Source organism: Xenopus laevis, chromosome 4S (assembly GCF_017654675.1).
Source record: "Xenopus laevis strain J_2021 chromosome 4S, Xenopus_laevis_v10.1, whole genome shotgun sequence".
Taxonomy (NCBI): Eukaryota; Metazoa; Chordata; class Amphibia; order Anura; family Pipidae; genus Xenopus; species Xenopus laevis.
In genome coordinates, this window is record NC_054378.1 from 127,530,924 (window position 1) to 127,545,550 (window position 14,627).

The 14,627-nt window shown below is 43.3% G+C and overlaps 1 protein-coding gene across 8 annotated transcripts in view; it reads left to right on the forward strand.

Moving 5' to 3' along the window:
- The window catches only part of slmap.S (sarcolemma associated protein S homeolog), a 107,460-nt gene extending 97,755 nt beyond the window's left edge, over positions 1-9,705 (forward strand). For 6 of the 8 annotated variants that reach the window (XM_018261518.2, XM_018261519.2, XM_018261515.2 and 3 more), the window contains 5 exons: positions 20-340; positions 982-1,099; positions 1,353-1,524; positions 2,217-2,351; positions 8,942-9,705. In XM_018261518.2, the coding sequence (XP_018117007.1) occupies positions 20-340; positions 982-1,099; positions 1,353-1,524; positions 2,217-2,351; positions 8,942-9,031 (836 nt within the window). In that variant the 3' untranslated portion in view covers positions 9,032-9,705. Of the gene's footprint in view, positions 1-19; positions 341-981; positions 1,100-1,352; positions 1,525-2,216; positions 2,352-5,779; positions 5,870-8,941 lie in introns of all 8 variants that reach the window. The other 2 variants (XM_018261516.2, XM_041561835.1) reach the window with 1 other exon arrangement.
- The last annotated feature ends 4,922 nt before the right edge of the window (positions 9,706-14,627 follow it).

Consider the following 14,627-nt stretch of genomic DNA (forward strand, 5'->3'; position numbering starts at 1 on the left):
CTCTCTTGTGTATGTTCAGCCCAGCTGCAGAGGTTACAGAAGGAAATCGAGCTCTTGCGCGAGCAGAAAGAAAATGAGATCGGCAGAACTCGGGAGGCCATGACCCACGCTCAGGAAGAGATCGAGATGCTGAAACGTGTGTCGGAGCAGGTCGCCTCGGAGCGGGAAGGGGACATATCCGAGTTGCAGGGAGAACTGCAGGAGGTGCGCTTTGAGCTGGAACACTGGCGCAAGACAGCCTCGCAGTATGAAAAGGAGATCGAGAACCTGCAGGTCAGCTTCCAAGCACAGAGTCGGGAACGAGAGGAGCAGCAGAGGAGAGAGACTGCCCAATGGCAAGGTCAGTATACAACAGGGGAGCATAGTAACTGGCAACAGCAGCACTCTGGTCTTGCTTTATGGCTGGGGATTAAATATAAACTTTTAGGATCACAACCAGTGTCTCTCAAGGTTCATTCTTCATCTGCAAAACTCATTTGCTGAATTGCCAGCTGGAGATTCCAGTAACACATCTCTGGGAGAGTGCGAGAGTTAAAAAAACGCGGTCAAGGCAAAAAACAGTTCAACTATTAAACTTGTGAAATATGTATATGAGCTCCAGGCCAACATGATTAGTGCTTGTGTAACAAATACACGGCACCGTTTATCTTACAATTAACAGCTGATATGAAGACTACAGTTTCCAAAGGTCATTTGCATTTTTTATTTTGAATTATATAATTCCCTATAAGCCAACTGCATGACACATCCCCCCACAGGAGACATTTATAAAAGAGACAGTGGGGTGCAATGGTGGCCACACTGTGGTCCAGTAGAAGGATCAGGTGCCCCATCTGTACTCTGGGGCAGTTATTTCACAATATGTGTGATAGGAAATAGCTGGAATTCGGTTACTGTGTAACAATAGGTGAACAAAGTAACATTAGAAGGAATATTGTTTTTGATCTGTTTTAGCCAATCCGCTGTTCTCTCTCTTTCCAGCTGAACTGGAGGGGTTAAGGCAGAATGTGAGTTCCCTGGAAGATGAATGTCATGGCCTGAAGAAGGACAATTCTTTGCTGAGTGATCAGTGCCAGAGGATTGAGAGAGAGCTACAGAGGTAATGTTACCACATATCTCTGTATGTATATTGTATAGCAGTACAGAGTATATTACTATATACACCCGCCTCACCGCTGCTCCAGCCATGGCTTGAATTGAATTTGTTTGCTCGTTCTTGTTCTTCCACAAGGATTTGCATGAGTTAAGGCAGCCGTTTCTCTATATCCCCATGATCCGGTATCAAAGCTGCCATTGATGCAATGTGTTGTGACTATTCTTTATTTTGACACCAATTTTGCTTTGTGTTTCAGCTCTCAGAAGCAATCTCAAGATCTCACCAATGACCTCAGTGTCCTTGGACTTAGTCGAAAAGAGCTTGAAAACCAGGTGGGCTGCTTGAAAGACCAGAGTCAGAGAGAGACGACCAACTTGAAGATTCAACTTAAAGAGGCAGAAAAGAGAGTCGTTGGGGTCCAGCAAGATGTAAGCTGCCATAGCCTTGTCTATTCCCTTCCCTCTCATCCCTTCAATGGCTCTCCTCTCATGCTGCCCTGTACTGAATAGTCTCTGTTCTTGTTTTGGAGGAATTTTCGTGCCATTTAAGGGTCAGGGCACACAGGCAGATTTTGGATAATCTCCCCGAACTGCCTTCCCGCCAGCTAAAATGTAAATCAATGACGGGATGGCACTCAGAGCGATTCGTTTTCTGAAGTTTCCTGTAGAGGAAGCTTCAGGTGACTTTGGAAAAGGAGTCTCTCCAAGTGCCATCCCTCCAGCGATTTACATTTTAGCTGGTGAGAAGGCAGGGGAGGCAGTTCGGGAGATAAGTCACCCTGAAGAAGAGGAGATATGTCGCGGGGCGACTAATCCACCCAAATCTGAGTGTTTGTCTCTGCCCTATAACTAACTTTCAAGTGACTTGGGTTAGGCTTGAGGTCTTCAACCTGTGGCCCCTCAGCTGAACTTCATCTTGGCTCTTAATCCAATGAGTTGTAGTTGGAGCCACAGGTTGAAGGTCACGGGGTAGAACATTCCATTACCAAATACATCACCTGATGGAATTTATACTCCCAACATCACTGTCCAGATTCTGTCAGTCTTTCTTCCTATTACTTTCATGGATGGAATTAGGATTAATCTCTGTGTGTCCCGCATTCATTATCCTTGTTTTGTAGTTTGACAACACCCAGCTGAAGCTCTCTGAGCTCAGGGAAACCTTTGAAAAAGCTGAACAGGAGAAGCAGTTGGTGTTGGAGGAGCTGAACCAATGTAAAGAGAAGCTGAAGCTGCTGCAGGATAAAGGAACCAATGTAAGTGGTGTCAGGCTTCAGTTAGTGCCCAGGCCTATGGCAGAGACTTGGTGTAAATCCCATCAGTTTATACTAGGGATGTACCCAATCCAGGATTTGGTTCAGGATTCGGCCTTTTTCAGCAGGATACAGATTCGTCCTTTTTCAGCATCATATGGATTCGGCTGAATCCTTCTGCCCAGCCGAATCCTAATTTGCATATCCAAATTAGGGGCGTGCAGGGAAATCGCGTGACTTTTTGTCACAAAACAAGGAAGTGAAAAATATTTCCCCCCTTCCCATGAATTCAGGGGTTCGGCTGAATCCAGAATAGTGGATTCGGTGCATCCCTAGTTTATACCCCACTGTGGAGTTAAACAGGGACTCCCTCACTGGAGAATATAATATCAGCGCTTATAAACTGAAGTCAGTATTTACCTTTTCCCTATTATTTGAATTTATTTGGTATCTTACCCTTCACTAGTGTGTCACACATTATAACATTCGCCCCTATATACAAGTGCTGCTCCCCTGCACTCTCTGCTGCCTCCTAATAGCAACTTACCCCACAACACAACGGCCATTTATTATTCACTATGGACCCGTTGCCCTGTTTGCCTTTTAGTTTTGGCTTACAGCAGGTACAACACAAGGCATGTTGAAGAGCAATTGATACTTTTCAATTATTAAAAAAAAAAAATAATTTTGAATTGTCTGTACAATGTTGTTGGGCCCAACTGAATGTCAGCTCTAAGGAAAGAATTGCTTCTGTGTACGGCCCCTGCGTGTGCCCCCCCAGCTTTCATTTCTGTGCAGCCTGTGCTTTCGTGGAGCCATTGCGCTGTGGATGTTTTGTGAAATTAAACATGGTGTCATGGCACAGAGCGGTGGCATGAATTAGTCCCTGCGGCTCTGTGTGTAGAACCATGTATATGAGCGAGTGCCATATGTGTGTTATATAATGTGCTTATATGTAGAAAACATCACGCGTTGAGCAGCAGTGCAGGAGCAGTATCATGGAATGAATGGGTTAATAAAGTGCCATACTGCAGCAAAATACGTTCCAGCATTTCTTGTCTTACTGGAGAGAGAGAGGCTGGAGGGTGGTCCATATGGTCCATCACTATATGTTACTGGGCCCCACAGCAAATTCATTTTAGGGCCCCCAACATATGCGGAGGTTGTCCAGTTTTACCAATATATGTTGAAATTGCTCATTAATTATAACCCTGGCCCGTGATTTTCCATTAAAAGACAGTGGGCTCATTTATCAACACTGGGCAAATTTGCCCATGGGCAGTTACCTATAGCAACCAATCAGCTTTTTAAAGCCAGCTGCAAGTAGAACAATGAATGCAGCAATCTGATTGGTTGCCATGGGTTACTGCCCATGGGCAAATTTGCTCAGGGTTGATAAATGACCCCCCAGTGTCTCAAGGTGTAAGGATGAGCCCCTTTCCCCGGGTACCTATTGGGCAGCCGTTTGGGGAAAACACTGCCGCCCAATTGCCAATGAGGATTTATTGCTTTTTTCTTTTCTTCCAGGTGGTCTTCACCATCCCTCAAGATATTGTTTTCCAATAGTACGCCGCAAAGAATTACTTCTTAAAATTGCTTTCTACCATTATTAACATTTAAAGGGAAACTCCAGGCAAATGCAAAAAAGATAATGTTCAAGCACCTTCCCACTATGCGTCGGTTTATCGCTTTCATTGTTATTTGGAAATGCAGCGTCTGTCCGGCTCTTCATATTCTTGTCACTGCTGTTTGTGACTCCTGAAGCAATGTAGCCGAAGCAAACAGACCTGCTACATTCTGTATGTAAGAGTCAAACCCAGAGAACAGGGTTGGATTTTGGAAAGCTGCTTCAAATGACATTTTCTTTCATTGGGACAAAAAAAAAAAAAAACAGTTTTGAGTGGAGTTTCCCTTTAGGTTTTAATAATGAATTTCTTTCAGTTGCAGCTCAGCAGTGCAAGTAATGGATGATCCTGGAGCTGGAAAATTTGAGGAAAATGGTAAAAAGGAATGATTTGGGGCGTACTATGTGAAAACAGACGCTTTTGTGGAGACTGGCACCTTTAACTCTTTCATAATCCTATGAATTGCAAAACATTTTCGCATTAAATGCAGCGTAAAGCTGTGGCTCCCCCGCAAATGAATGGAGTAACCATGGTTATTGGCTCAGGTCTGATCATGTGTGGGAAGAATCAAGAAACATGTAACACGGTATGGAGAGATCCATTAAAGACTGATCAATATTTCACTTCTTTAATAATTGGCTTTCACCCTTCCCACCAGGAGAACCATGGCCGAATCCCAAATAGTGGATTCAGTGCATCCCAACTTACTGGCAAGTGTTAAAGGAACAGTTCAGTGTAAAAATAAAAACTGGGTAAAAAAAATAGACTGTGCAAAATAAAAAATGTTTCTAATATGGTTAGGCAAAAATGTGATGTATAAAGACTGGAGTGACTAGATGTGTAACATAATAGCCAGAACACGACTTCCTGCTTTTCAGATCTCTAACTCTGAGTTAGTCAGTGACTATAAGGGGGGTCACATGGGACATAATTGTTCAGTGAGTTTACAATTGATCCTCAGCATTCAGCTCAGATTTAAAATCAACGGTTATGACTCATGTGGCCCACCCTCAAGTCTCTGATTGGTTACTGCCTGGTATCCAATCAGTGGAAAGCAAGAGAGCTGAAAAGCAGGAAGTAGTGTTCTGGCTATTATGTTACACATCCAGTCACTCCAGACTTTATACATTACATTTTTGCCTAACTAACTATATTAGATACATTATTTATTTTGCACAGTCTATTTATTTACCCAGTTTTTATTTTTACACTGAACTGTTCCTTTAACCTATAGAGATACATCATACGGACTTTAACCCTCCGGCTGCTGTAAAGATCTTGTCATAGACTGACCAGCTGAGGATGCTGGGAAATATCATTGCTCAGCATTATAATTTGCTCATAGAGCTCACGCCAGAGCTAGTTTATCCCTGATAAAATACTGTGTTAAATGTTTCACCTGAAAATTGCCTCTTCTTCATGTCGCTTTATGGGATCATCTCCCACCCACAATGAAAGTGCAGCTGTGACTTAAAGGGAAAGTAAAATCTGCAGTTGGTCATAGTTTTATGTTTATGGCCTTCTGTATGGTTTCTAAGGTCAGTGGCCCTAGCAACCCCCCCCCCCCTTTGTCTGATCGTTTAAATGAAAGGGGAATGAGCTGCATTGATGCTGGAGTCGCTGACCCTAACAACCAGAGAGCCATCTATGTATCACAAAATCAGCCCAAATGAAGCCAATGGCAGCGCTGGATGTCGCGTTGCTTCGCTTTCCCTTTAAAGCACTTAGTGACGTATCCGCTTGAGAATCCTGTGCCTGTTGATTTGTAGCACATGAATGATTTCTGCTGTCCCTTCCCTCCTCCAGCCGTCAGTCTCACTTCCCGTCCCCGCCATTTACATGGGGCTAGTCCTGGCCTTCCTCTACTGGTGTTACGGCCTGTTGTGCTAGAGAAAGGTACAAACACTGCTACTCGTCTGTCTCGTGTCTGTCACTGCTCACATACATGTACTATCCGTGTCACACGCATGCCTGCTAACCCCCCACTCACTTGCACTCTACTGCTGCCCCTGGGCCAATACTAATAATAATCATCTGTCTCTCGTCTCTGTGTGTCTAATACTGCCCTCTGCTGGCGCAACTCTCTCACTTCCAGGGTCTCCGCACCAGCAGGAGTTCTACTGAAAATGAAGGGGCTGCTGCAAAGAATGTGGCTCATGAATAGTCTCTTTAAGGGAGAACTAAACCCTAACAATGAATGTGTCTAAAAATGTCCTATTTTATAGAGTGAACTTATTGCACGAGGCTAAAGTTTGAGCTTGTCAATAGCAGCAATGATCCAGGACTTCAAACTTGTCACAGGGGGTCACCATCTTGGAAAGTGTCTGTGACACTCACATGCTCAGTGGGCTCTGATTGGCTGTTGAGAAGCTAAGCTTAGGGCTCGTCACTAATTATCCAGCAGAAAATGAGCTTCCCTGGCTGTAATATAAGCTGATGCTACAGGTTTGCTGATTATTCAATTCTGATGCTAATTGCACTGGTTTCTGTGCTGCCATGTAGTAATTATCTGTATTAATTACTAATCAGCCTTATATTGTGACATTTCTATTCTATGTGTACTGTATATTGTGAGTGGCTCCCTAAGCTCAGTAAGTGACAGCAGCACAGAGCATGTGCAGTGAATCAGCAGAAAAGAAGATGGGGAGCTACTGGGGCATCTTTGGAGACACAGATCTTTACTGCTAAAGGGCTGTAGTTGCCTTGGGCTGGTACAGAAGCACAAAACATCATGTACAACATTTCTACCCTACTTCTTTTGTTTAACTTTCCTTGTCCTTTAAGGGAGAACTAAAGCTCAACACACAACTAGGCTATAAATGCTACACATTATGCCTTGTGTTCCTGTACCAGCCCAAGGCAACCACAGCCCTTTAGCAGTAAAGATCTGTGTCTCCAAAGATGCCCCAGTAGCTCCCCATCTTCTTTTCTGCTGATTCACTGCACATGCTCTGTGCTGCTGTCACTTACTGAGCTTAGGGAGCCACTCACAGTATATAGACAATGTATCAGGCAGAACACAATACAAGTAATATTACATGGCAATATAGAAATCAGTCCAGTCTGCATCAGAACTGACTCACATTGAGACCTGTAGCATCAGCTTCTGTGACCGATATCCTCACTTTCTACCTGATCATTTCCCATGACCCCTAAGCTCAGCTCCTTCTCAGCAGCCCAGAGTCCACTGAGCATGTGCAGTGCCGCTGATTCACAAAAGATGGCAGACAAGATCAGGAGATGGGGGGGCTGGATCATTACTGTTACAGGGCTGCTCTACCTCTGGGCTGGTACAGTAAGTTCAGAATGTAAAGTAAAGACTCATTTTTAGCCATTAGTTCTCCTTTAATAAAGATGGCCGGTCATCATTTCCTATGGGTTGTTAGTGCCCAGTGCAGCTCAGCAGTGGCTCTGAACATTACTACTCATCCAAGTTCTTTTTACATTTTTTAACTAATCTGATATTTTCTAAACTATAACAAATTGCTCCTGCATGGAACATTGTTCATTACAAAACCTTCGTTGTTTATAAAGTGGAACCCATTGATGAGACTTATTTTAAGAGTTTATAAATCGGACACTGTAAGGGGTTGTGCGCCTTTAAGCTAACCATTGTATGATGTAGAGAGGGAAATTCTACAACTATTTGCAATTGTTTTCAGTTTTTTATTATTTGTGTTTTTTTGAGTTATTTAGCTTTTCATTCAGCAGCTCTGCAGTTTACAGTTTCAGCAGTCTGGTTGCTAGGGTCCAAATGATCCTAGTAACCATGCATTAATATGAATAAGAGACTGGGATATGAATAGGAGAGGCCTGAATAAAGTAGGAATGCACCAAATCCAGGATTCGGTCTTTTTCAGCAGGATTCTTGTGCCTGGCCGAACCGAATCCGAAACCTAATTTGCATATGTAAATTAGGGGCGGGTAGGGAAATCACGTGACTTTTCATCACAAAAGAAGAGGTTTTTTTCCACCTTTTCCTTTCCTGACCCTTATTTGCATATGCAACTCAGGATTCGGTTCTGTATTCGGCCGAATCTTCCACCAAGGATTCGGGGATTCGGCCGAATCGCAAATAGTGGATTTGGTGCATCCCTAGAATAAAGGCAATAACAGTAAATGTGTAGCCTTAGAGAGTATCTGTTTTTAGAAGGGGTCAGTGACCCCCATTTGAAAGCTGGAAAGATGTAGAAGAATACAAATAATTCAAGAAATGGAAAAGAAATAAATGTATAGTGTCACCAAACATTACAACCAGTGTTTATTCGGTCATTAAGAACACATGTTGCTGCCGTTTCAGGAGCACCCCTTAATCATAGGCTTCAAATAATTTACTATAAAAAAAAAAAATGATCAATTGAAAAGTTGCTTAGAACTGGCCATTCTATAACATACTACAAGTTAGTTTAAAGGTGAACCGCCCCTTTAATGTTTAATTTGGTGAGTGTTGGAGCTCTGGTTCACCTGTCACTAACACCAACATACTTATTGAATGTGAAGCTCATGGGCTTGTGTGGGTCCATCTGTCACTGCTCTGGGGCACTATACAGTCGGTGTTAGTGACCCGTGAACTGGTGTTTAACTCCCCTGAGCTGGACATTGTTACTGCCAGTGTTGGAAAGCAATGGAAATACCCAACTGCCATAATAAACATATAAATTTTATATATATATACAAGGGGGACCCCGGGTTCCGTACAAGGGGGGCCCCCGGTTCCGTAGGCCCCCGGGTTATGTATAAGGGAGGGCCCCGGCTCCGTATAAACTGGGGGGCTTGTGTCCCGTATAAGGGGTCGTGTTCCGTATAAGGGGGACCCCCGGGTTCCGTATAATTGGGGCCCCAGGTTCTGTATAAGGGGGGCCCCCGGGTTCCGTATAAGGGGGAGGGGGCTTGGGTTCCGTATAAGGGGGGCCATGGTATCAGAATTTTTCTGGGCACAATGATAAAATCTCTTTTTCTCTCCCGCAGAGACATTGGCCTTGGATGACAGTTGTGGCCGCAGCCTTGTTTGTAACTGCCGTAATGTTGTATCCCGGCCTCACCAGAGACTCCCCATGAATCCTCAATACTCCCCTCCTCCATGACCCCCCGCTATTGCTGACCTTGTGGAGCTCCAGGCCGATCCTTAATCTTCCGTCTCACCCGTGTGCAGTTCAGCAAGAGCTCAGGCCACTGCTTGCAGCTGTCATATAAATGTGGCAGCCAGGGGGCGACATTTGCAGCAGACTTTGTTTTTTTTTCCTTTAGGATCGAAATTGCTGCTCCGGCGCCCGAGGAGGGGGGAGGTTGTTCAGCACCAAATTATTTATGATGTTTGGGTTTGTGGCTCTTTTACTCTGATTGTGAAGAATTAAAATGATTAACTAGTGACTGCCCAGGTGCCGCTCAGCTCGTGACTCACAACACAATTTAGCGACTTCTGCTCTTCCCAACGCCCGGAATGTGCCCTTTTTATCTTCCACTTACGGCAGGATTTCTAATGGGTCCCTGTAGCCTCTGCCAGGCGAGGATGCTGGGAGTTGTAGTGCAGCTGGAGACTGATGGGTTAATACACTTGGTTTTAGTATCGGCTCATATTAACCCTCCGCTCCTCTCCTGGAGTCTGTGTATAATTGTGTATTGTGCCCACGGAGTCCACTCCCTCATTATAATATATTGTATTGCATTGAAACACAACACATCTCCTTTATCTGATGTGGATGAAATTTGTATATTAAATTAAGGAGAATGAATTATTTCTGTACTGAAGCTTTAATTGGCAGATGATGGTGGGACTGGCCCCGGGGCCCCAGCAGAGGATCTATATATATATATATATATATATATATCTGTATATTTTTAATAAAACCTCTATAGTGGGTACAGGGGATAGGGCTTGACCACTCCATCTCCTCCTCCATCTCTAGTGGGCGGGGTTAATCCTCTTTCCTTTGGGCGGGGTTTGTCTGTGGGTGCAGGTGTTTTGGGGTGTGACCCTCCATCCCATAATATGTTATAATATTAATATTTATAATACATTCAGCATGTACAGGGGCGGGGGATAATGATGATGATCATTTTGGGGCCACAGTCCATTATCCTCGAGGAGCCCAGGATGGCGGCAGCCACTGTCATATGTCGGCATTTAAGAAACTGTCATGTGATGGGGCCAATGTCTTGGGAGCAGATTAGGACCCAGGAGCTGCTGATGTTGTCCTGTCAGGGGTTCTGGGAGTTGTAGTTTAGCAACAGCTGGAGGGCTCCCTGAATACTAAGGCTAATGGTTCCATTTAGGGTCCCAGCATTGGGGGCTTCATCAAGGGGTCAGTCAGGGGCCCAGTCTGTAGGTTCTGAGGTGCTGCTGCCTCTCCGGGTTATTGTCCAAACACACAATCCATCAGCCCATAGAGACATAAGGGGAGCAGCGGTCCCAGATATTATTATATATCACTTGCCTGATTCTGATTGGACCTAATGCCGTTGTCTCCCAGTGTGTGTGGCCCTGGCACAGGATTGTGCTGCTGACTACACTGGATTTAGGGAGCACAATCACCATTGGCTTGTTAACAACCACTAACTCCAATTGCATGTTTAGTAAGAATGCTGTTGTCTAAATCATGTGACAATTTAAAGGGAAAGTTAGCCCTTGGTGACCTTTATGGGAAAGAGAGGAAAGTGCAGGTTCAGATTTGCAAAAGATAATCAGCCTCGTGGCCCTCCATTTGTCCCCGTACAACTCCCAGCAAGCCTTGGGGGATGGGCAGCAAGAGCTGGAGGCCGCTGGTCACTTTTCCTTTCTGCACACGATTCCATCAGCCCCAGACTCTAACACGTCATGTTTGTTTTATTCAACTTGTAGAATCAACCTGTGGCCCCAAACCTGGTGCTTAGGGGGGCCCAGAGCCGCTCTTGTACGTGTGATGCCTTCAGATCAATTGTGTAATACTAAGATTTCACCGGCTTTAGGCTCAGTCTATAGGGGAATTTAGGAATTAGTTGGCCCCTGGATCAGCCGGGTGATGATCTGACTTGGGCCCCTCATTATAGGGGAAAGACTCATAATTAAAGGATAAGTAAATCTTTAAAAAAAATGAATGTAAAATTGATGAGGGGGCTATTCTAAGAAATTTTGCAATGCACATTCATTATTTATTTTGTTTTTATTCCAAGATATTAAGAGATACATGTACTGATATGAATGAATTTTGTTACAACAGCGCCACCTGCTGGTCATTTTCCCACCAGTCTGACCAGCAAGTAGTCAAGGAAGTTGTCAGGAGAAAGAAAGAGGCTGATGTTCTTCTGCTTAGGAAAGATGTGAGAAAGGTTTCTAATTTTATTCCTAAGCAGAAGAACATCAGCCTCTTTCTTTCTCCTGACAACTTCCTTGACTACTTGCTGGTCAGACTGGTGGGAAAATGACCAGCAGGTGGCGCTGTTGTAACACAATTCATTCATATTAACAGTACATGTATCCCTTAATATCTTGGAATAAAAACAAAATAAATAAATAAGTAAAATTTCTAAGAATAGCCCCCTCATCAGTTTTACATTCACTTATTTTAAAGGTTTACTTATCCTTGAAGGTTTAGAGAGAGGCCGATAGTTAACCCCTTGGATCCCAGGGCGCCTTTCTGAAATCCGAGGAGTTATACTTTATTTCTGTGTTTCTGGGAGGATATTTAATCTGGGGGGGGTATTTTTTTTTTTTTTTTAGCTGTCTCCATGTCTCACTCACCCGCCACTTCCAGTCACTCCCCAAAACACTGAGACGCCCCCCGTACCTCTTGTAAATAGGATCTTGCAAATATTCTTCTGACAGGCTAAAGTTCAGAATGACCGTTTTTTTTAAAGTAAATAATTGTTTTAAATCTATTTTGTAAAGATATAATAAATAAATAAAAAAAAAAGGTTCCACAGAATTTCTGGAGCACAGATAAAACTATTTGCACTAACAAATGTGACGTGCATGATTTAATAAATAACTTTACTCTCACGCTTGCCCCCCGACTTTATTTTACTTAATATTTATTTGGGGTCCCGCCAGGCTGCTATGTGTGTTATTCTAGTGTCAGATCCGATCCTCTGATTGGCTCACATGGAATGGGTGGGCCTTAAAGTGGACGGAGTTGAGGTGGGTTCCAACCTAGTGGCACAGTTTTCACAAAACTAGGGTTCAGCCCCAAATTGGGCTGCATCCTGAAGAGTAGAAGAATGGGTTTACAGGGGCAGTATGGCACTGGCTGAGGATGCTGGGAATTGTAGTTCTGTTTATCTTGTTCCTATGCTCTTCAGCCTGGGAGTAAGGGGTCACACAAACCAGCAGCTGCCTCTATAGCAGGGAAATCCCATCACAACTTTTTTGGTGTTACTGTTCCTTTAATGTGATATGGGACCTTGTGTGAGTGGCAGCGACACCTATTGGTGATTCCTGATACTGAACCTTTACTCACCCCTTGCCATTGGCAACTTCCATGTGACTCACAGTGGCCGAAGGAATAATAAGAAATGGCTCAATACTTTTTTATTGGCCAACGGCTTCAGCAGCAGGTTATTGCCGACATTACACTGGCTACAGAGACCTTAGTATACTGGTATTTGTTATACTTGGGCATCGGTACTTTAAATTCTCACTGTTAAAGGACTTGTTCACCTTTAAATTAACTGTTAGTTTGATGTAGAGAGTGACAATTTGCAATTGGTTTTTATTATGCACCTCTCCATCTGGTTGCCAGGGTCCAAATCCCCCTAGCAACCATGCATTGATTTGAATACGAGACTGGAATATGAATCGGAGAGGCCTGAACAGAAAGACAAAGTAGCAATAACAATACATTTTTAGCCTTACAGAGCTTTTATTTTTTAGATGGGGTCAGTGACCCCCATTTGAAAGCTGGAAAAAGTAAGAAGAATATGACTATGAAGATTTCATCCAGGTCATGGTATATCTAATATAAGTAATTCTAAAACAACTGGACTTGCTGAGTAATTATTGAAGACGTTTCACTAATCCGAGCAGCTTCTTCAGTTCAACTGACTGGTGTGGGAAGTCCTCGGCATATAAACTCTTCCACTAATCCAATCACAATGGCACATTAAATAGATATTGCAGTAAAAAGAATCCAAAATTATTTATTTATTGCTACTATATCTTTCTGTTCAGGCCTCTCCGATTTATATTCCAGTCTTGTGTTCTCATCAGTGCATGGTTGCTAGGGTAACTTATGTTAATAGTAAAGAAATTAAACAGGATGGGGTGGGACCTTTAGTATCAGAGGGGGGTCAGCTGGTTGATGAAAACAAAAAAAAAGCGCAGATTCTGAACTCATGTTTTTCATCTGTCTACACAAATGAGGAACCAGTTAATGAAGGTTTCCTTCTTAACAGTCCCAATTCTAGTAATACAACTAATGATGCATAGTTCACATATGAGGAAATTCAATAGAGACTAGAACAGGTTAAGATTAACAAAGGTCCAGGGCCAGATGGTATTCATCCCAGGGTAATTAGCGAGCTTAGCTCTGTGATTGCCAAACCTCTTTACTTAATTTTTCAGGATTCATTGAGATCTGGCATAGTGCCGAGAGACTGGCGAATTGCTAATGTGGTGCCTCTATTCAAAAAAGTATCCCGTTCTCAGCCTCAAAACTATAGGCCAGTTAGTCTGACGTCAGTGGTAGGAAAGCTTTTCGAAGGGTCAATAAAGGATAAGATACTGGACTTTATAGCAAATAACAGTACTATGAGTGTGTGCCAGCATGGTTTTATGCGTAATAGATCTTGCCAGACTTATGAGAAGGTAAGTAGAGACCTCGATTCTGGGATGGCAGTGGATGTGATTTACTTAGACTTTGCTAAAGCATTTGATACAGTGCCACACAAAAGGTTACTGGTTAAATGAAGGAATGTTGGCCTGGAACATAGTATTTGTACCTGGATAGAGAACTGGCTAAAAGATAGACTACAAAGAGTGGTGGTAAATGGAACATTTTCTAATTGGACCAGTGTTGTTAGTGGAGTACCACAGGGCTCTGTACTAGGTCCCTTGCTTTTCAACTTGTTTATTAATGACCTGGAGGTGGCCATTGAAAGTACTGTTTCTATTTGTGCAGATGAGACTAAATTGTGCAGAACTATAGGTTCCATGCAGGATGCTGACACTTTGCACAGTGATTTGTCTAAACTGGAAAACTGGGCAGCAAACTGGAAAGTGAGGTTCAATGTTGATAAATGCAGGTTATGCACTTTGGCAAAAATAATATAAATGCAAGTTATACACTAAATGGCAATGTGTTGGGAGTTTCCTTAAATGAGAAGGATCTTGGGGTCTTTGTAGATAACACGTTGTCTAATTCTGGGCAGTGTCATTCTGTGGCTACTAAAGCAAATAAAGTTCTGTCTTGTATAAAAAAGGGCATTAACTCAAGGGATGAAACATAATTGTGTCTCTTTATAGGTCCCTGGTGAGGCCTCATCTGGAGTATGGGGGCAGTTTTGGACTCCAGTCCTTAAGAGGGATATAAATGAGCTGGAGAGAGTGCAGAGACTAAGTGCAACTAAACTGGTTAGAGGGAGGGAAGAGTTAAATTATGAGGGGAGACTGACAAGGTTGGGGTTGTTTTCTCTGGGGGAAAAAAGGCGCTTGTGAGGGGACATGATTAGACTTTACAAGTAC